Genomic DNA, 23405 nt, shown 5'->3' with positions numbered 1-23405 from the left:
GTGGGGGTGGGGGTGGATAATAATAATAATAATATGCAGGCTTATATAGCGCCGTACCCCCATCTCAAATGGGGCTCACCGCGCTTTACAATAAGATATACAAATTTAAGACAAACTGACATAAAAATATTTATAAAAAATAAAATAGAATAAAAATGAAATAAAATAAAATAGAATAGAATAAATAAATAGACATAGTCTCACATCACATTTGCTACAATACATATTTCAGACTATCTCACATCACGCTGGCTAAAATCTACATACTTCAAACTGGTGGTGGTGTGTCCATTGAGATCGATGATGACCATCGTTGTCATCCAGCTGGGGGATGGGGGGAGGGTGGTGGTGGGGTGGGGGGGGAAGATGCTCATGAATCTATCTGTGAATGCGCAGATGGCTGAATAGTCCAATCTGCGCACGAAATGTTCGCTGACAGTTGGGGCAGACAAAGACAGGCATACCATTGTCAGGGAGCTTGTTTGCCCATGACTTTCTGGCCTGCCTCTTCTGAACAGCTGCAGCAGTCCTGTTGGCCTCACACAACTTGGCGCCTTTGTGCACAGCAGCGCGCCATTTGTCACGGTCCACTGCAGATTCCTCCCAGGAGTCAGGGTTGATATCAAACGCTTTCAGAGAGACTTTCAGAGTATCTCTGAAGCGCTTCTTCTGACCTCCGTGTGATCTCTTCCCTTGTTGCAGCTCGCCATAGAAGAGCCTTTTGGGCAGCCGATGGTCTGGCATGCGCGCCACGTGTCCAGCCCAGCGAAGCTGGGACTTCATCAGGATGGTGAAGATGCTGGGAAGGGTGGCTTTTGCGAGCACCTCTGTGTCTGGGGTCCTGTCTTGCCACTTGATGTTCAGTAGCTTCCTGAGGCATGTTGTGTGGAAGTGGTTCAGCTTCTTGGCATGTCGTTGGTACACTGTCCAAGTTTCGCAGGCGTACAGTAGTGTGGGGAGAACTACTGCTCTGTAGACCTTTAGCTTGGTCTCAAGACTAATGCCTCTTCTGTTCCAGACATTTGCACTGAGTCTACCAAAAGTTGCGCTTGCTCTTGCAATCCTGACGTTCACTTCATCGTCGATTGTCACATTTCGTGACAGTGTGCTGCCAAGGTATGTGAACCGCTCCACCGCACTGAGTCTCTGACCGTTGACTGTGATGTTGGGCTCAACGTAGGGTTTCCCTGGGGCTGGCTGATGGAGAACTTCAGTTTTCCTCGTGCTGATGATAAGGCCGAAGTTCCTGCTGGCAGTGGCAAACTTGTCGACGCTGAGTTGCATGTCAACTTCAGATCCAGCGCTGAGGGCACAATCATCAGCAAACAAAAAGTCTCTGATGATGTCTGTCATGACCTTCGTTTTTGCTTGAAGCCTTCTGAGGTTAAACAGCTTGCCATCTGTTCGGTACTTTAGGCCGATTCCAACATCGCCATCTCTGAAGGCATCAGTAAGCATTGCAGAGAACATGAGGCTGAACAGCATTGGAGCCAGGACGCAGCCTTGCTTGACACCATTTGTGACAGCAAAAGGAGCAGATGTTTCGCCATTGTCCTGGACTCGAGCCTGCATGCCTACATATATATATATATACATACACACACACACACACACACACACACACACACACACATACATATATATGCATACACATACACACACACGTATATATATATATATACACACACACACACACAGACACATACATATATACAAACATACACATACAAATACACACACACACACACACATATACATACATATATATAAATACATATATATACATACACATTGTATACACACACATACAATGTAAAAACATCACAGGTAATATCATAGTCTCACATCACATAGGCCCAAAATCACAGCAAGATAAAAACATATCACATTTACCCAAGTCAAAAACATTCACCAGGAGCCAGGCTTCACTGAAGCACACTAAAAATCATCACAAGTGCACACAAATCAACTCCAAGAGCATGTCCAGCGATCAAATCACAGCATCAAGCATATACAGATGGAAAAGCTCTACTTAGAAAGATACATATTGAAAAGATGTGTTTTGAGTGCTCTCTTCAATGCGGGTGTTGGGGTGTGACGAATGTGTGAGGGCAGTGAATTCCATTGTTTTGGTGCAACAAAAGAAAAGGAGCGTTCACCATAAGTTTTTGTAAGAATTATTGGAATAGACAGTGTGCGCATTTCATCTGAAGAACGGAGTTGTCTGGACGGTGAATAGACAGAAAGCAGATCTAAAAGACCGACGGGACAAGAATCAGTGAAGAAATTGTGACAAAGGCCTGAGAGTTTGTACTGTATTCATGCTTGAATGGGGAGCCAGTGAAGGGAAGTGAGTAGAGGGGTGATGTGCTGACATTTCCTAGCCTTGAGTGTGAGTCGTGCTGCAGAGTTTTGAACTTTTTGAAGTTTGTCAACATAGTGTTTGGGACAGCCGGCAAGAAGAGCATTTCCAAAATCTAACATAGATAGGACAAAAGAACAAACCAATGTCTTTGTGGTTTCTGTGGTTAGATACTGGCAAAGAGAACTGATTTGTCTGAGTGCTACATATGCTGACCTACAAATGTGGTTGATGTGTATGTTAAGTGTCATGTCATCTGGATGTGGGTGTGCGGGTGTGGGGGGAACGGTGTGCATGTGTGTGTGTGTGTAGGTGTGTCTGTTTGCTTGTTTGTGTGTGCACGTTTGTTCATTTGTGGTGTACTTGATGCATATATACAAATGTATGAATAATTTTTAATTATTAATGCCAGGAGCTCCCTGCCTCAGAGATGTGACTATCAATCTGCATCATTATAATCATTATCATGAATAGTGGTACACATCTTTTCGGACTTGTTGCTCAACAGCCATCCAAGGATAGGAAACTGTCAGAATATCTGTTTATCATTCCTGCTTAGTATAGCCCAGTCGACCACAAAGGGCAGAAAATCTGTAAAGAAACTTCACAAGAAAACACTACTATATAGAGAGTGTGGGGGGGAAAAGCACTATGGCCTAATAAGAATTTCTATGCAGTACACAGACACTTAAAACAGCAGATTTCAATGATTATTTCAAAGTACAATTGCCATCAACACTATTTCTTACGTCTGGTCTAAGAACAATTTGGAACAGACACAAAACAGTAGGCATCACTGAACATGGACCATGATTTGGCACTATAGAAAAGGGTTTTTAGCCGTGCTCTAATGAACAACAGACTATCAACAGTGTCTACTATATGAGCATACACATTTTAACTGGGTCATACACATTTTAACTGGGTATATCTCTCCTGAAGTGTTTTCTGAGATCACTGCCGGCTGGACATGACTACAGGCGATAAGGCATAAAGATTAACTGACACAAGGTGCAGCAAAGACTGAACACCCACCCTCAGTAACAGGCAGTCCCAACTGCTCCTCTGCCATGGTCCTGACGATGTCGGTGTGCAGCACAGCAAAGGACCTCTCCAGCTCTGCCAGGGACACCACCCTCCGGAAGGGGGAGGGCATGGTGGCCCTGTTCACCAGCTGGCGCACGATGCTGCGCACGGCGGACTTGAGGTCCTCATCTCTCTGCGCGGCCAGGTCCTCCAGCAGAGACTTCTCCTGCGAGCCGTCAGACTGCAGCGTGGCCCTGGGCACCAGCAGCAGCTCCCTGAACCGCCCACAGCTCAGAATGGCAGACAGCGTCTTGATGGCCACCAGCTGCACCGCAGCCAATCGGATTGCCTGGAATTCACGGTTACGGGACAAGTCGGAAGACATGCCTCTGCGCTCTGAGGCACCAACCTCTTCCTGGTCCTTGTCTACGGCAGAATCAGTGCTGGAGAAACCTTTCCTGTCCGATCTTGAATCTGTTGAGGTAGCGTCTACGGACTCTGTCATACCGTTGGAAGACTCCGTTTTTTCCTCCTCCCCTTGCCTGCATGTTTGTTCTTCTGTGGGCTCACTGGCTGGTTCAGACTGTGCCACCACTGCTGCCATCATCTCCTTGTCTTTCTCCTCTGCATCCACGGCGCTGCTGTCTTGGTCAGAGGCCTGGGCCAAGGGTGGGGAGTGAGACCCACCAGCAGTGGCAGCGCCAAGCATGGCCGCTTCATCACACACCTCTATCACGCCGCTATCTGCACCCCGCGGGCTTCCGGAGGATTCCCCCTTGTCTGCTGGGGACAGCCGGCCTCCTGCTTCCTGCTGCACACTCTTGGCCCCTTCATCCTGTGGTAAACACACACACACACACTGTGTAGGTCAACACCTCACACCTTGGTTCACACCTTGCACCACATACTCCAAAAAAACTGAACAAATTTGTTTGATCTTAATGCTGCCTTCCAACATTCTAAACATCCAAGAAGACGTTAACAATAAATCTACATGCATGATGTGTCTTTATGAATCTGTGAGGGTGTTTAAAATGATTTATGCCCCAAACAACAGCTCTGCTGCGCTGACAGCTTCTTCTCACTCAACCCAGTGAAAAGTCATTGGGGCACCACACAGTAGAATCCTTTACCAGATTTTTCCAGGTCTGTCAGTTGTGTGTGAAAGCCTGGATCACCGCAAATGGTTTTCTTGTCCATTCTGCAAAGTTGTCTGTTAATAATTTTTTTCCAAAAAAACCTCGCAACTTACTATGCCATAGTTTCAGTTTCAGTGTCAGTTTAAGGAGGCGTCACAAATCCATATATACTACACCACATATGCCTAACAGCAGTTTAACCCAACATGCTTGTCAGGCCTGGAGTGCATGCTTATATATTTATATATTTGTGTTCATATCAGAGTGGATTTCTTTTTACATGATTTTGCCAGAGGAAAACACTCTCGTTGCCATGGGTTCTTTTTCAGTGTGCCAAGTGCGTGCTGCACACAGGACCTCCGTTTACTCTCTCATCCGAAAGACTAGATTTTCCAGTCAAACTTAGGAGAAAGGGGGAGAGCGGGATTTGAACTCACACCCTCACAGACTCTCTGCACTGGCAGCTGTGTATCTTAACCATTCTGCCGCCTTCCTCCTCATGCCTCCTACTATGCCATAAAAAAATTCTATTCTTTTTCATTTCTTGCATAAAAGGATATTTTCTATCTAAAATTACGTTTAATTACACATACTTACCGTGACCCAACTAGTGCAGACTCCGGCAGGGGTCTGACATTCCCTATGCGGAGAAAACGAAAGCGACTACGGCCGATAACCTCCCGGAAGTAGGTAACCTCCCCTTTGTCCCGCTAGCTAGCGCCCTCTTTTTCCGGCAGCTATCATGACTCCTGTTCCTGTGCTCTTCATACGGCTAAGATTTTTTTCGTATTTTCTGCCTGTCTGTCGATTCTCTGGCGTTCTTGTTAAATTGGTTTTTTTCATTCTTTTACAAGCACATATGAAATCCACAGGCTTTAAAACTGTATACTTAGAACATGGAGAAATGAAAAAAGACAGGAAAGAAGAAACAAAATTGAAAAAAGAAATGAACAAAAAGAATCCAGACATTGTCTCTCTTGCACAAGCATCCTCCACTTGCCTGCTTGCCCTGCGCCTCATCAGCATGGAGGCAGTCTTTCTTGTCGGCGTTGTGGTCATAGGTGTCGAGGTCCTCAGCCAGCATGCGGGAAATGTCACGGTCAAGTTCCTTCATCAGCTGTTCTGTCTCCTCTGCCTGCTTGGCTGTTTCTGCTTCCTTCTTCCTGCGACTGCTGGCGCTGCTGTCGCTTCGTTTGCTGCACAGGCACATGGGCTCATGGACAGACATGCACACATTCAGGGACACACACTCACATACACAGAGGCATATACAGAAGCACACACACACAGAAGTACATGAGCGCGCGCACGCGCGCGCGCACGCACACACATACACACACACACACACACACAAATACCCCCCCCCCATTCCCCCCTATCCCGTAGTCTTGTGGACCGTTGGGGCGCCACAGGTGATCTGGCAACCAGCATCCTCCAATCCTCTCGGTTTTCTGACCTCCTGACTGTATCACTCAACCTCGAGCCCGTCCATTCTGGGATGTTGTCCTCCCATCTCTTCCTCTGTCTGCCTCTCCTTCTCCCCCCTTGCACTGTGCCCTGCAGGAATGTCTTGGCAAGCCCTGATGATCTCATGACATGGCCATACCATTTGAGCTTGCGTCTCTTGACCAAGGTCAACAGGTCTTCGTAGGGCCCAATGACTTGCCCGATTCTGTTTCGAACTTCTTCGTTCGTGATATGATCTTTGTAGGAGATGCCCAGGAGTCTTCGAAAGCATCTCATCTCAGTGGACTGTATTCTCTTTTCTATTTCAGCTGTTAAGGTCCACGATTCACATGCATAAAAGAGTATACACTGAACTAAAAAATTACCAACTTCCCTTCTGTTTGTCATCTTGCATATCATCCATCCTGAAGGACTGACCTTACCTGCTGCACTCACCCATCCATTTATCATTACCCCTTTCCATTCATACTTGTTCATCCACCCACATCTGCAGCTTCTTGTTCACTGGACATGTTCCAACAGTTTACACTTTTTAACAGCAAATGAAACCACTGCTCTCTTCAATGCTTGTGAAGATTTTCTGAAACTGAAGCATTCGTACAGCTCTTTATGCACAAAGCCTTTTTTAACTCTCTCCATACGAACGGCGAAAGAGATGACGTTAACAGCGTTTCATCCCAATTACCATCATCAAAATATTGCAAGCGGAACGCTCTTATACTGAAGAGGTGAATGTTGACAAAGAATACCACAATTCTGACAACGGAAGCTAAAGGTTGGGTCATTCAGACACCCACTGGACATCCGACGGGTCTGTGTAGAGGAGAAGAGAGAACTGGCCAGCCAAATCTAAGGAAGGGGTGGGGGGGTACACAAAAACTTGATGTCCAGCCTTGGACACCCCAAATCAACATCTGTACTGCATTGCATTGTGTTCTATTGTATAAATATACATAATTTTTTTTATCATGGTCGTTATCCAGTGAATTTTACAGAATATCAATCTTTTCTGGCATTTCTTTTGAGTGAATTCTACAGTACTCCACAAGAAGTGGGTTTAAATCACACATTCATCATTACTTGCTGTCAAGTCAACTCAGGGCAGACTAGTTCAAAATCCACATTAATAAGTATTGTACTACTTTTTGCTCTAACAGATTTCTCTCTGATTATCGGGTTGCTCTCTTCGGCAATAGCTTGCCACCACAGTACAGCACCATCCATATCTTTTCTTTTTTTTCTGTATGCAAAGAGAACTTGTTTCACTATCATGGTAGATGTTTCTACAAAATTTTGCCTGAGGCAACACTTTCGTTGCCATGGGTTCTTTTAATGCAACAAGTACATACTACACGTGAGACCTCAGTTTATCATCCCATCTGAAAGACTAGCACCAACCAGACAACCACCACTCAAAGTCTAGTGGAGGGTGGGGGAGGGGGACGGGAAGTGAGTAAAAAATCTCAGTCCTTATATATGGGACTGGACCAGTGAATGCTCCCTTCTTTTGTCAGGCGTTGTTACCACTGGAACACCGCTCCAAGAATTGGCATGTGTATGCAAGATACATATCTGGGCTGCTGAATTTAGAAGGGGAGGAGCTTTCTGCGTACTTGGTGTGGTAGGCCTTGGATACCCCCCCAAATTCCCCGCCCCAAACCCCCCTCCGGTCATCTCCACTTACCTGTTGGGGTCACTGTCGCCACGGGTGCGGCTGTCACGCAGGAAGGCCAGGTGCATGATGGTGTGCAGGTGCTGTGCCTGCAGGCCACTGACCGTCTCCAGGTTGAAGGGCAGTGTCTCCACAGGGTCCAGGTTGCTCATCAGGGTGTCGCTGAAAAATCACAAGAGTTGACTCAGTGAACTCTCTTAAAGCATGATGAGTCAGTGTGAAAGTTAACAAAAATATTACTGTCAGAAATTTTAATAAATCTAAAAGTAAAAAAAAGAAAGAAGTTACTGTCAGTCTGAATGTGCAAATAAATAAACTGCTGATGAAATAAATTACTGTCAGTCAAAAAGTGAACTAGAAAAGAATCAACAGTCAGTATGAAAGTTATCAAGAAATTACTGTCAGAAATGTTTGTCAGTCTGAAAGTAAAAACAAGAAAGAAGCTATTGTCAGTCTGAATGTGAAAATAAATAAACTGTTGTCAGTCTGTGAAAGGAACAAGAAGTTATTATCATTCTGAAAATAAAGATGAAATAAATTACGGTTAGTCTGAAAGTAACAAAAAAGAAACTATTATCAGTCTGAAAGTTACCTTTTTAAGTACCTTGAAAAAACGCTGTTTTCAGAGAGAAAGTTCTAAGAAATTAACTAATCATCTTTAGTCAGAGAGTAATAAGAAATAAAACTGTCAGTATGAAAGTATCAAGAAAGAAATAATTCCCAGTCTTTTAGTAAAAATACAGCAATTACCACAAGTCTGAAAGTAACATCTGTCAGTTCAGAAGTACCAAGAAAGAAACCACTGTCAGTCTGGAAGTCATAAATGACAGTCAGTATGAAAGTACCTAGAAATAAATTATTGTCCATCTGAAAGTCAAAAGACAGAAATTACTGTCAACCTAAAGGTAATAAATTACTGTCAATTTTAAAGTACCCCAAAATAATAACTGTCATTCTGAAAAGCACAAAATTATTGTCAGTGTTAAAGTAACAAAGTACTGTAAATCTCAGAGGAAGTGACAAGTGCAGATTTTATTGCAATACTGCTCATAGCAAGGATTCAGTGCTTATCATTTTTACACCATTTTGGACAAAATTATTTCAATCTCGTTTTGTAAAATATCACCAACTGCAAGTAATTATGTAGTCCAGCAACTGTACCAGACTCAAACAGTCAAGCATGTGCCAGTCCACCTCTCCTGTACCTCTCCCTTTACACAGGCATGCACATGCACATGCACACACACACACACACACACACACACAAACACGTTTTCAAACCCTCATCCACACACACACTAACTCACACATACACACACACACACACAAACACGTTTTCAAACCCTCATCCACACACACACTAACTCACACATGTACACACACACACACACACACACACACACACACACACATGCACACACAATTACCCCCACCCCCTGACCCCCCCACCCCCACACATACACCACAAATACAAACACACTTAACAACACACACACACACACACACACACACACACACAAACACACACACACACACATGCACCACAGAAAACAGCTCCAAAGCACCCTGTGCACAGCACTACCCCACCTGGTGTTGGCCTCTCCGTCATCCCACTGCACCTTGGCCAGTGCGGCGCTGGGCCTGACCAGTCCCAGAATGATGCCCGTCCTGCCAGAGTTACGGTGCACACACCGCCCTCCCACCCGCAGCCCTCGGTCCAGGCCACCCAGCACTGCCAGGCACGGCCACACCTGGGGCATAGTTACACCATCACATGGATTTTTGTTGTTTTTTGTTGGTTTTTTTGTTCATCCTGGTAACACAAGAGGTGGCACCGAGCAGAAATGCTTTAGGCATTGGGACTTCTCATCCAGTGTTCACCAGTGATCAGCGTGGTGTTGTGTCCTTGCTGGCCTAGAGGTAACACATCCGCCAAGGAAGCCAGAGAATCTGAGCACACTGGTTCAAATCACGGCTCAGCCGCCCATGTTTTCTCCCCCTCCACTAGACCTTGAGTGGTGGTCTAGACGCTAGTCATTCGGATGAGACGATAAACCGAGGTCCCGTGTGCAGCATGCATTTAGCACACGTAAAAGAACCCACGGCAACAAAAGCGTTGTTCCTGGCAAAATTCTGTGGAAAAATCCACTTCGATAAAACTGCACGCAGGAAAAAATACAAAAAAATGCGTGGCGCTGTAGTGTAGCAACGCACTCTTCCTGGGGAGAGCAGCCCGAATTTTACACAGAGAAATCTGTTGTGATAAAAAGAAATACAAATACAAATACTTTACTCCGATATGTTCCTCATTCCATCCAGGTGTGATTCTGGGTACCTGACTTTGGATGGAAAAAGGGCTGAAATGGAGGAAGGAGAGGGACTGGGCCTCACCTTCCCACACCATGCCCTAGACACAGTGGATATGCATTCACTGCACAGATGGCCATCAACTGCTTTAGGACCGGTTCAGTACAGTTCTGTTGCTCAAGGAGGCGTCGCTGCATTCGGACAGATGCCTTAACACTGCACTGCATCTGCTGAGCAGATGCCTGTCCAGCAGCTTAACCCAATACGCTTAGTCAGGCCTTGAGGGAAAATAAATAACAAAATAAATTGATAAATAAATAAACAATAATGAGAGACACAGATAATAAATAAATAGATAAACTAATCAATTAATTATTCAACTGAATAAAATAAAATAAATGATAATAAAATGCTATAGGACCTATAACCGTCAGAAATAAGCAGCATTTGTCATTTGTTTCTGATTCCCTACTAAGCTGCTGGCAATAAAAAATTGGCACCAAATTTGTTTTACTTGTAAAATATGTGAGATTTATTGCTGAGAGAGAGAGAGAGAGAGAGAGAGAGAGAGAGAGAGAGAGAGAGAAGAAAAAATAATGACGAATGAAAGAAGAAAAAAGAGAAAAACACAGAATGAGAAAGTGTAAGATATTAAAGAGTCTCAGGACTGAGCACTACTGTGGACTGTTTCTTTTTGAGAATCACAGAAAGGACAAGAGAGCTCATCATCTGTTACATTACATTAAAAATATAATTTGTGTGTATTGAGTTGTGACACACTAAGTCGTAAACGTATTAAGCTAATTCTGGCTTGAATATGTTTCAGCTCCAACAAATATGGTGAAAGTACAAGACTACTTTTAAAAGTATGATATAATGAGAAACACTCACTGTCTGAGAGCCGTAAAGACCACTGTTCTTTGTAATCGTTTACTAGTCTGTTTTTTAATGTGCTAAAAAATTCCTTTCCATTTCTGACCCCCTGATTCTCCCAAACCTCCTGAAATCCATATTTATATAACATAAAACAAAACAGCTGTGGCCCATGTATTTTGATTCAAACTAAAGAAAGATACGGGACTGGGAAAAGAGAAATCATCCCAGAAGTAGTATTCCTGCAGCTAAATCCCCACAGTACCCACCATCGTGCACAGCCAATCCAGGTCATCAGTATGCTGCTGGGAGAACTCAGAGTCCCTGGATTCTGAAGACCGACCAAACTTGCTCAGCCGGGGCACTTCTCGTGAGCTGGCCTTCACAGTGTCCTCTGTTTCTGGCGCTCTTTCTTGAGGTTCAGCTTCACAAAAGAAAAGATATTTAGAGCACTGTCTGTCCGTCTAATTTTCTGTGCACCAAAAAAATGTGTGTGCGCTCTGCTTCTCATCAGTGTTCATGTGTGTATCTTTACATATTTTTGTGTTAGTAAGCAACTGAGTGGGAAGGTGTGTACATACTGTCATGTTCTTTGGCTACAGTTCAATTTCAGTTTCAAGGAGGCATCAAAAGTGTGCAGACTGATCCATATATGCCACAACACATCTGCATTTAAAAATTTTTAAAAATAACAATAATGATAAAAGACAACGTGACTGTGCATTAAAAGGTGTACAGAGCTGACCTACCTGTGTGTTCCTCCAGGTCAGTTTTGGAGGCCACAGCCTGAATGTCGATGTGTGAGCTGGCCTCCTTGTCCCCTGACTTGCTCTCCTCTTCCTTGGCCTCACAGTGGTCCTCCTCACTCACTGTGGGTGGCACACTTTCCACAGCTGGAAAATACACACAGCAATAACAGCTGGAATTACGCTTCTCACCCCTATCTGTCTATCTGCAGTGTCACACTTTGAAACGATAATCTCCGTTTGTGGCAGTGGGCAGAAATGTGTTTACATTTCAGAACTTTGTCATGAGATTGATGAGTGGGAGGTCAAGGGTTCAAACACAAACTGAGACGTATTATTTAGGATTTTTCTGCCCTCACCAGCTCCTGTCCAGAGCTGAGAGTGTTTTTGGCTCCAAAGGGAAGACAGGTATCACAGAATCAGATGTCATCTACTTCATGGATGCATCTTTGAGAGTGTTGCTCACATTTCTGTCCCATCTGTCAGTGATGTTTCAGTTCTCTTTCTAGACAGATGACCACTTTCTGGATGGATGAAAAGCAGGGTTTACTGTGAAGCTAAAGGTTTTCTGGTAATTTTCTTCTTATCTGCCTTTTGTGTTGGTTGTTTGCTTTACCTGTCATTTCTCTAACAATCCATGTCCTTCATTTAAAGACAAAGGAACATTTATGTCTCATACAGCCAATATAATCTTTACATTGGTAATGCTATTTACATCTATTGCACCTCTCCTTTTCACCCTGTGTGCCCATTCTTTTGAAAAAATATAACAAAATGAGATAGCACTGAAAGAAATGCTACAAATAATCTGATCATGCAATAACAAATGCTGCAACCACTAGCATTATTCTAAATCGAAATTATGTTGCATATTACCCAGCCAATCACAAGTGAAGATCCATCCACAACCCAGGCAAGACAAAACATCAGGAGAAAACAAACACCACTTGTCCACAACCAACCCTCACCACTGCTGTCCATGGACATGGACTCGTTCTTCCTGCCCAGGCCCTGACTGTCCACGGACACCGACATGCTTCTGTTGGAGTGCCAGGCCGCTGCCACGTCCAGGGTGGAGCAGATCTTGGCTGAGATGTGCGGAGCCCAGGCCCCTGTGCCCAGCAGTCTGCGGATCAGCACCACCAGAGCCTCAGAAATGGCTGAGGAGGCGGGCGCACACATGGGATCCCCGGCCAGCAGTTCTCTGGGCGCCGACTTCACCTGCATCTCTGTGATCTTCACCTGGCAATGAGTCGGTAGACCAAAGGTTCAATTAATACTGCTGTCACAATTATCTTAACTGGTGAGCATTATGAACTCAAAAGACAGATATTTGAATTTATAAATTATTTCAATTTACGTAAGTGATGATATAATCTCAAGATTTTTGTTATCAGTTTCTTTTTATATAAGTGATGATATAATCTCAAGATCATTATTATCAGTTTCTTTTTTTCTGTGCCATTATCTTGTTGCTGTTAGGGAAGTTACAAATACTATTATAGACCAAGTGTTTGCCTGACCCTAACAGAGCAAAACTAGAACTTGGACAAGTGGAAGGACCAGAAACTGGATTCAGAGGTGTAGAGGACTCTCAACTGAGTCCCTCACACAGCACAAAGCAAGCTGACTAATGAGACAGGAAAAAGCTGAGGCGTGTCTGGAGAAAGGGAAACCATAGCTGCTGCACAAATGGTGAAAATGCTGGACGAGGAGGAGGAAGATGCGTAGGTTATATGGAACATCTCGTGCAGCTACTTTTCATCCTTGGTCTAGAGATTAGATCTGCATGCCACATCTATCCCCTGCAAAGGTCAGGATTTCAGCTTGAGACAGGAATCTGGGCTAGTTACAAGGTCCAGGAAAAAGTATGCCTGCATTTTATAATTATCATCCTCATTTATACTGTTCCTAGCCATAATTCATTCTGCTATCATTACTGCCATGTTGAGCACTCACTTTTTCTCCAGGACTGCTGCTGTAGAAAGTCACCACAGGGAAAAGCTCTGAGGCCTCAATGTCCTCAAAGGCCACCTGGGGCTCCTGTCAACAACAAATTACAGTCACTCTGCATTCCTTCCAATTATTTCTTTATTCTTTTTTCTATTTCTTTCTGGGTTCTCTTAAAATTGCTTTCAATAAATAATGAAGGGCGCAATTATCAAAATGCATCATTCACTACATAATACATAATAAGGAAAAAAAAAAGAAAGCAAAGTGTATCATTGGGCTTTCTTTTTCTCCGTCATGAACCAGATGTTGGAATGATGTTTGCAAGCTTTTTCTGCTGCAAACCAACCTAAACCAAACACTGTACATCGTCCGTCTTTCAGCTTCATTAATTAAGAACTTGTCCATTTAATATTCTGTACACAAGTAGTTTCTAAGGCAGTCACCCACATAAGCAACACATTTATCAAATCTATCAATGTCTAGGCTTTCAAACTTTTTCAGTGGTCTTTCAATGCTTGGGATCTGCTCCAGCTGTACTTCTCAGCAAAACGCATGCTGACACATGCCCACAACCAAATCCCAGCAATAACAGTATACAACAAAACACAAACATGCAAGTGACCCACATCCCACTCATACAACTGACAATATCATTTATTCAAGCGGCAATAACTACTGTGAGAATTAAAAATCTGCTTACAGGCCAGAGCTATAATCACTGCTTTGACAACTACTGTCACTAAAACTACAGTAATTGTAATCACTTATTACCACCAACACATCAATACACTGTCAATCTTCTCTTTCTGCAAGCTTTTTTACCTTTGCTACATACTCCTCCATCAACACCACCTTCATAGTACCTCAAAATTTTTTTTTTACAAATAATCAAAATAAAACAAATTAACAAATCGAATAAAAAAAACATCATCTCCAGGCACCTGGACACATTTTCATAGCACCTCAAAAAATTAAAAAATCAAAAACAAAAAAACTAAAGTCAAAATAAAAAACAAATAAAAAAAAATAAAAAATAAAAAAAACATCATCTCCACCAGGCACCTGGTCATTCTTGGCGAAGGAGAGTGTACGAGCATCCATGTCGAGGACAGCAGTGATGACGTCGCCCACAGTGTAGCGAGGCAGGGCGTGCTTCAGCTCCCCGTCGTGGTACAGGTTCCCACTGTACGCGCGGTACAGCCACATGTCCGACGTGGTGCGGTGACCACAGTCACGCACTGGCCAGCGAGTCACCCCCACGCACGTGCCCTCGTTCCCCCGGTTCTCTTTTACTATGTGGAACTGTTCGAGTGGAAGAAGATAGGGGGTGAGAGATCTCATAAAACAATCAGCTGTGCATGGTGGGAGGAAGAAAAGACATGAGAGAGAGAGAATCTAAAATCATCAGTATGTGTGATGGGACATTACGAAGAAAAGAATGAAGGATGCTTGTTAAATGTTCTGATCTGATCTATGCTTTAAAGTTAGAAGCAATGCTGATTCATGTTCTTATTCATGTTTTGAATTTTGAAATACTGCACTGTAATTCTTTCATTACCAGTCTCTTTTTCATTTTATTCTTTTCTTATACAGTATCATCCTTCAGATGGAAGTGGGGAAGATGTACATTCGGCCACTGTTTTATTTCATATATTTCAGTGTTACAAGCACTGGTTTCAAATTCTTTCAAAGCTGACTATAAACTGTACATCTTCAATGCCTACAAATTTATTTCATAACATTAATTAGTTACAGGTAACAAAGGAATGCAAAATTTAATTCCAACGTCAAATCTAATACTTTTATAACACTCATATTCACTATTTCCCAGCCCCCCACTCATGTACACATATATCCAGCCCCCAAACCCTTCACTGATATTCACATATTTCCCAGCCCCCCACTCATATTCTCATAGTTCCCAGCCCTCAACTCATATTCACATATTCCCCAGCCCCCCCCCCCCCCAGCCCCTTCCCCCCATCATATTCACATATTTCCCATCGCCCCCACTCATATTCATATATTTCCAACCCCCCCCACTCATACTCACCTATTTCCCAGGCCCCTACTCACACTCACATATTTTCCAGCCGCCCCCTCCCCACCACCCCCCTTTTATTCACATATTACCCAGCCCCCCACTCATTCACATATTTAACAGTGTCTGCCCCCCCCCCTCCACACACATCAAATCTAATACCCCATCACCATACCCAGCCCCCAACTCTCTGACCTTCCACTGGTAACAGCCGGAGGTCATGGGGGTGGAGGCGACCCCGTACCCCCTGCCACTGGAGCCGTGGGCCACCGTGTGTCCATTCTCCACGTTGCAGGCCACGCAACGGTCAGAGTCAAACACCACCCCCTCCACTTCAACCTGGTCTTTGTCCTTGCTGGGCTGGGTTGCTCCGTGCCTGTCCCAGTCTCTGTGCACAGCAGTCACCACACCAGTGACTTTTTTTTTTTTCTTTTTTTTTTTTACACCTTTACACCCCCCACTACACAACACTATAAATGATGATGACGATTATTTAATCACACATACTTTTTGGTGGGTGGTGGGGGGAGGAAAATTTTTGGCATGGTAGATGGCCACCATACAATGCATTAAACATGGCAAATCATATTTCACAATGTACCCAACGTCCACAACATAATAGTCTATGCATGTAATGCCGATGAATCTTAGGTATAGCATATTTCACTCCCATGTCTGAATATATGTTATTTTTTCCTATTTTGGAATGTTCATGATGTGTTTCTTTCCATTATTTTGTAAATGAAACTGGCAAAACCTTTTACTGCAAAAAAAAAAAAAAAAAAAAAAAAAAATGTTCATAGATTGTCTACACCTCAATGTCTGTGTGTTCAAAGTTAAGTCGGAACATAGAGGCTATTTAAATATCAAAGTGAAATGTATCATTCTGATCTTGTCTTGATAGATTCTTATCCACCTTGTGTACAAAGCGCACTCATTTTGCCAAAAATCTAAGGTTCCTAAAAACAACATATTGTACTCCCAAGTCTGAAAAAACATAAATCATCACTGTTGCTTACAGCCCAGCTGACCACAAGTTCACCACATCAGGGCTGAAAACAGGTAAGAAAAAAAGGGGCAAACACAAAATAATACAGAGTAAAATTGAAAGCAAAAGCAGAGAAGACAGAAATCCTGCTTATATCATAAATAAGAGTGAAAGGAGAAAACTACAGCTCATAGAGACAGACACAGAAGAAAAAGGTAACAACATCAACAGAATGGGATTGGAAAAAAAATGAGGTGACACCCAAAAATAACCATTTCAACCATCAAACAAGACTAAGATAACCTAAGGGTCATGAATAAAGGTAATCAAGCCCAGCTGACCAAAAAGAGACCACCGCAGGGCTGAGTATCTGTCAGTTCTTAATACCAGTCAAAGAGAATCAAAACACTGTCAAGGCCAGACACAACAGTCAAATAACGACTTTTTTTTTCTCTCCGACTATATCTCTTCTTTTTTTTCTACTAGGTGTATCATCACTTGTGGATCACAAAAAAAGTGTTCTTAGATTTCTGTGAATACCCGTTGCTATGGAAACAAATCAAAATGGCCGCTAAACAATGTATCAAAGAAATCAGGTTTGTGGTCCATGTGGTGCATGCAGACACTTTTTGTTATGTGGACTTGATACACAATGACATTATCTTCATTTTCATGTGAGATGGTGTCGATTCTTCAATTATTGTACTTTTTATGAATTTTTGAAATTTTGGGTATTGCGAAATCCTCAAAATTTACAATGGGTAAAAAGATTGGAACTGCTATGAATTAAAACCCAGAGAATAGTTTCATACATACTCGTGACAAAACTTCAATAACATGTCATAAAACAATCATGCAAAGTCTCATGGTTGTAGGTTTACTCATCACTGAGCAAGTCCTAGGTATCAAGGCCAGAAACTTGACGACTTGCATAGAAATTGAACAAAATAAACACTTTCGTGATTCAGCAAGCAATCTTTATTGGCAATTTTTTCATTGTTAAAGACATTTTTACAGTGGAAAAACTTATGCATATGATAGAAGAGAAGTTCAAGAATCATAATCCATCAAAAACCCAAATCATGAAAAATCATCATTTTAGTCTCTTTTGCACCGCCGTGTCCCCCCTTAAAAGATCCATATAAATAACATTGAAAAGACTATTTCACCTGCATCTTGTTTAGTCCATATTATATTCAAATCAAGCTTTCTTCTTGTTGTTGTCTTTTTCAGGAACTAAAAAAAACATATCCGGAGGAATATCCCAGGACAAGATCTTCACCAAGTTAGCTGTAAATGTCAGATTACAAAGGCAGACTTTAATTACAAATAAACACAACTGGTCAGGAACAGGACTGACACCCAAGTAAAAAAAACACCAAGACATGAGCATTCCTATAGCTCAGCCTGACACTGTGCTGCCTGCACTGATAGGATTGAATCACAACAGGTTAACATCCACACACAACATGCACAGTGAAACACTGATGAGGAAGAAAAAGACCACAACACAGGGTCTCCACATACTTTGCTCTGCCTCCTCTCCAGGGCTGTTTGCACCACGGAGTCTGTTGTAACTGGAGAGGCCAGTGTGTGTGACAGCTGTCACTACAAAACAACAGGCAAAGGTTTTCAGTCTGCATGGCGGTCACTCATCCCGGAAAACCTACTTTGTTCTTTCTCTCACAAGACAACTGAATCCGACTTAAAGCAAAGAAATTAGCAGCAAATGTACCGGTTTCTAAGCGATATGCAGACCTGTTTACCCTCAAAATGCTGTGAGTATAATATTCCCCCCAAAAAAGGAAATTTTCTATCTAAAATTACGTTTAATTACACATACTTAACCGTGACCCAACTAGTGCAGACTCCGGCAGGGGTCTGACATTTCTGTGCAAACTACTATCCACCTATGCGGAGAAAACGAAACTACGGCCGATAACCTCCCGGAAGTAGGTAACCTCCCCTTTGTCCCGCTGGCTAGCGCCCTCTTTTTCCGGCAGCCATCATGACTCCTGTTCCTGTGCTCTTCATACGGCTAAGTTTTTTCGTATTTTCTGCCTGTCTGTCGATTCTCTGGCGTTCTTGTTTGTTGTCAAATTATGTCTCCAACCAGGTCACATAATTATGTAGCTCGATTGGGGAATCGTGCTAAAATTAAGTGCGATCGCAATCGATTCGCTGACACTCTGGGCCCTCTACTCCTGGCCCTCTCCACAACGCCAACCCGCCGCCTCCTCCACTTCCTCCGCTCCCTCCAAAAAGTGTATTTTTCAAAAAGATTGTGTAATCTCTTCATAATCATAATTCATAACATCCTAACTCATTCTTTCAGTGTGATTTCTGTCAGCTGCCATCTGCCATATTTATGCAGTAGTTTTGTTCTGACTATAATGGTAGCCTTGTGCAATTCTTTAATCTCGGAATGACCTTGAGTGGAATTCAGTGACAACGATGTATGAGCGTCATCATTCAGTGGTCAAACACCAGGGGTCAATCATTTTGGCACGTCGATATAAATATCATGAATCCACTCCACCAGTGCACAAGACCACAAAAACACCATTTCTGAAATCATTTCAACATATTTTACTGGTTGCCTGGATTTTTTTACTTTATTTTTTTGGTATGTATACGATATTCATCATCGTATTTATGCAAAACATGTGTACAAAATACTGTCAAATCATATTGGTAAACAGGTCTGAATATCTGTATCAACAAGCTGGCCTGACTTCAAAAAGTACAGACACTACAAGTACCACATTGTTAAAAGTAAACCCTCAACACATGACGATGAACCAAAAAGAAAGCAGGAAGAAGCATGGTAATGTACCTGATAGCACAGGTGGTGGAAGCAGCCATGGAGACAGAGACACGGTCAGGCCGTGAGGAGGCGGTGGTCAGGGAGGTGGAGGTGAGGGTGGGGGCCAAGCTGGTGGTGGAGGCGGAGGTGGGGGTTGCCGGGGAGGAGGCGCTGGCATGGGTGGCTGGCACCTCCCTCTGCATGGCCCACTTCTTCTTCTGGGCAGACACCATGGCCGTTGACAAGGGGATCTTCCAGAATATCCCTGACAGGCTGCTGAACAGCTCCTCCACCACCTGCAGAGACACAGGTTCGTTCAACTCTCAGGACTCACCCCCTCCAACAACACAACCTTCATCAAACCAAAACCAGAGCCCAGAACAATTTGACCCCAAAAGCGTCAGGCAACAGGTCGTTGAACTCACCTCTGCAACTCATGCTCCCTTACCTATCCTACCAATCTCTATGAAACAAGGTGATGCTGCTCTTCACACAGTTACTCTCTCCACAAATCCTAAACAATCATAAAGAACCACTCTCTTCTCTTACATGCAACTACAGCGAAATAAAGTTATTGCACCAGAGTGGTTTGACCTCCCACTCTGCTGCACCAGTGCATGAACAACAGCTCACCTCACGCTTGAAATCTGCATTGCTGTCAGGGTCTTTGTCACAGGCAGGGAGTACACTGCTCAGCAGCTGAAGGGCCAGGAGCCGAACACGCAGATTGTCAATGTACAGATGACCTGCACATCACCATGTGATATATCACAGCTGTTTCCACCTCACCAAGTCATGTTACAAGTGTCTACCTACAGTAGTGCAGAAGAGTTGTTGATCACAATACGGTGTTCAGCTCAGCCTGACAGGTGTCATTGATCATTGGAGAGCAAGGCTGACTCTTTAGTGCAATATGGAGTGATGGCCTAGAGGTAATGCGTCCGCCTAGGAAGCGAGAGAATCTGAGCGTGTTGGTTCAAATCACGGCTCAGCCACTGATATCCCCCCCCCCACACGCTCCCCCCCCTCCCCGCACCACCCACTAGATCTTGGTGGTCTGGACGCTAGTCATTCGGATGAGATGATATACCGAGGTCCTGTGTGCAGCATGCACTTAGCGCACATAAAAGAACCCATGGCAACAAAACGGTTGTTCCTGGCAAAATTCTGTAGAAAAATCCACTTCCATAGGAAAAACAAATAAAACTGCACGCAGGACAAAATACAAAAAAAATAGGTGGCGATGTAGTGTAATGACACACTGTCCCTGGGGAGAGCAGCCCGAATTTTACACAAAGAAATCTGTTGTGATAAAAAGAGAAATACAAATACAAATACAAATACAAATGTGTGATCTCAAGACAACTGTTTAACAAAGCAACATTCCCATCCCTTTCTTTGATGAAAAGGATGCATCATTTTCTGAAGACTTGTTTTCTTTGAAGATAATTAGCAAATACTGTTTTATCAAAGCTGATCATCTTGAAAATAGTTGCAAAGACTTTTTTTTTACAAACAACAAAACAATGATTACTCAATTTTTTTCCATACTGTCTTCCAAAACAAAACAAAAGTAACAATTTTGTGTAATTTCATATACTTTTTTTCACACATATACTTTAATGAAAAAGAAGATGACTTGAAAACAATGCCATACATTGTCTTTCTCTGCATGGAGATACAAAGATTCTATTGCATTATGTCAAACAATATTATACAACTTCATAGTTCCACAGAAAACAAGACATTACCACCCAAGATAACAGAACACATGTGTGTATAAAGAGAAACCCACCTTTTTCATCAGTACCACTGATGATGGTGAAGAGCACCTTGAGCCAGCGATGGTCCGTCAGTCGATGCTGCACAGTGTGATTGCAGCAGACACGACGAAGGAACACCAGAAAATCACCAACCGCCGACACCGCCACAAAACTCACATCTGCAGTCAGCATCATGTCATGTTCATCAACATTCTTTCCTGGTGACACAATGCATCAAAGCCTACAAAAACTCAAAAAGCAAACAAAACTCATATGAACATTACTAGTCAGGTGGTGTTGTTATTTGGTTTTGTTTTTTTTAATCATTCATAATGTTTTAAATCGTAGTGAAGAAAATGGAAAGAAATAACTCTACTGACAAGATGTGATATATCCGTTTCTATTCACATTCCTGTCAGAGAAGAACAAAACATATATGAATATACAAAAACATTACCCATTCCATTTGATAATAATAGTACAGTGAGCACAGAGAGAGCCCCAGCCAGTGAGAACAGCTGAAAAACTAACAGCCTGCAGGCTGACAGGCGCCTCACCTGTGCGGCCCTCTTTGCCAGGCACCAGAGCAGGGCAAGCTGTGTGCAGCAAACACTGCAGGCGCTGCCACAACAGCTCCATCACTGACTGCACCACCCCCGCGCTCAGCCGCTCTGCATGGATCCTGTCATTTTAACAGTAGCACGGTCAGACTCCACAACTCTTGCGCCAGCCGAGTTTACATGTATTTCAATAAATAAATATAAATCTTTCCACTAGTCTCAGACAATGGTTTGACAGATTACTTACAAGTCCAGCAGTAACTTTCATCATCATCATGCAATGATTGCCAAAAAATAAGACTATAGGAGAATTTGAAAGCGGAAACAATTTCATAAATTGTACATCTATACATTAGGTAGCATTTCCTCTCTGCAAAACAATATTCATTATGTACACCACCTTCTACTGACTCTATCTCCTTCTTGTTTTGTATAACATATATATATAGTGTACAAATATCTATCCTCCCTCCACCAGCCCCAATACAGCTCTGCACAGTCTGTTAAGCCGTAAACCAAACTGAACTAAAATGAAACCTCTCTTCATGAAGGCAAAACCAGACAGACAGGGGCAAAACCACTCAGGGGGGGGGCTGAATCTTCACTGAGCTGTTTGGTCTTGGGGGATTTTCCCCTCAGAGCTAACCTTTCCCTACAAGTCTTTTGAACGCATGCATAACAGTTTGCACACACACTAACTCCTATCACCATCGTTCAGAAGAGAAGGCCAGTGTGGTTTGACACTGGCCAATGGTACAGATGACACAAATTCACATATCAAGCATCATCACCAAAGAAGGAACAGGGATATCTTAATAATGAGCTGAACATGGTTGCATACAACAAAAATCTCACCCCTAAACTTAAAAAAAGAAGAAGAAAGAAAGAAAGAAAGAAAAAACATACCCCTCCTCCCCCTGAACAGCTGATTCTTCAACCCTAAGTTGACTGCCTACCAACCAGAGGACAGCCCCTAAACATTAACACACACCCTGTGGACAGGGCGATGATGTAAAGCAGACGCAGACTGCCGACATGGAGGATGGCAGACATGTTGGAGGGCTGGAGGCAGGTGGTGACGGGGGGCAGGGTGCGGGGGATCATGAGGGTGGAGGGGGCACACAGGTCGTGCAGGCAGGTCAGCAGCTGGCATGACACCACCAGGGAGATGTCCACCGGCTGGTACTTGAAGCTCAGGGCCAGGATGGACGACAGCAGGAGCTGCGTCAGGGTGTCTGAAACATGATACACACACACTCAGTGAAGGTGACAGTGGTAAAAAAAACTGTGGGTATGTGTGTGTACATGTGAAAGGAGGGGGGTTGAAAGGGGTGCAAACATGCATGTGTATGTGTATGTGTGTATCTGTGTGTGTGTGTGTGTATGTGTGTGTGTGTGTGTGAATCTGTGTTCTGCATCTATATTTGTGTAGGCCAGCACCTACATGCATTTATGTTAACCCTTTGACTGCTGTGTCCGTTCAATCAACGGAGCGCCCAGAGTCTTCAATGACGCCTATCTCTGTGTTCAATTAGTGAAGGTATTTCATGAAATATTTGTTCCTATTTCAGAAGGTGGAGAATCAGTGACTTAGGCTCATTAGGCTCAGGAAATGTTCATAAAAGTGATTTTCTTACCTTTTTCTAGCTCACTGAGTTATACAGCTCTCACAAAATAATTTTTTCTCCCATGAATTGAAACC

General features: G+C 43.2%; 1 protein-coding gene across 7 annotated transcripts in view; it reads right to left on the bottom strand.

Annotated features, from left to right (window-relative positions):
- Positions 1-23405, bottom strand: part of LOC143297446 (putative E3 ubiquitin-protein ligase HERC1) — a 110402-nt gene that overhangs the window by 49019 nt on the left and 37978 nt on the right. For 6 of the 7 annotated variants that reach the window (XM_076609818.1, XM_076609820.1, XM_076609822.1 and 3 more), the window contains exons 31-46: positions 22695-22938; positions 21701-21825; positions 21176-21322; positions 20014-20126; positions 19411-19676; positions 18102-18182; positions 15782-15974; positions 14608-14847; positions 13552-13635; positions 12561-12834; positions 11596-11739; positions 11116-11270; positions 9254-9417; positions 7679-7828; positions 5528-5723; positions 3398-4223 (exon numbers count right to left, since the gene is read on the bottom strand). In XM_076609818.1, the coding sequence (XP_076465933.1) occupies positions 3398-4223; positions 5528-5723; positions 7679-7828; positions 9254-9417; positions 11116-11270; positions 11596-11739; positions 12561-12834; positions 13552-13635; positions 14608-14847; positions 15782-15974; positions 18102-18182; positions 19411-19676; positions 20014-20126; positions 21176-21322; positions 21701-21825; positions 22695-22938 (3402 nt within the window). The remainder of the gene's footprint in view (positions 1-3397; positions 4224-5527; positions 5724-7678; positions 7829-9253; positions 9418-11115; positions 11271-11595; positions 11740-12560; positions 12835-13551; positions 13636-14607; positions 14848-15781; positions 15975-18101; positions 18183-19410; positions 19677-20013; positions 20127-21175; positions 21323-21700; positions 21826-22694; positions 22939-23405) is intronic. The other variant, XM_076609824.1, reaches the window with a different exon arrangement.

The sequence above is a fragment of the Babylonia areolata genome, chromosome 22 (assembly GCF_041734735.1).
Source record: "Babylonia areolata isolate BAREFJ2019XMU chromosome 22, ASM4173473v1, whole genome shotgun sequence".
Classification (NCBI taxonomy): domain Eukaryota; kingdom Metazoa; phylum Mollusca; class Gastropoda; order Neogastropoda; family Buccinidae; genus Babylonia; species Babylonia areolata.
This window is presented reverse-complemented; position numbering and strand designations above follow the sequence as displayed.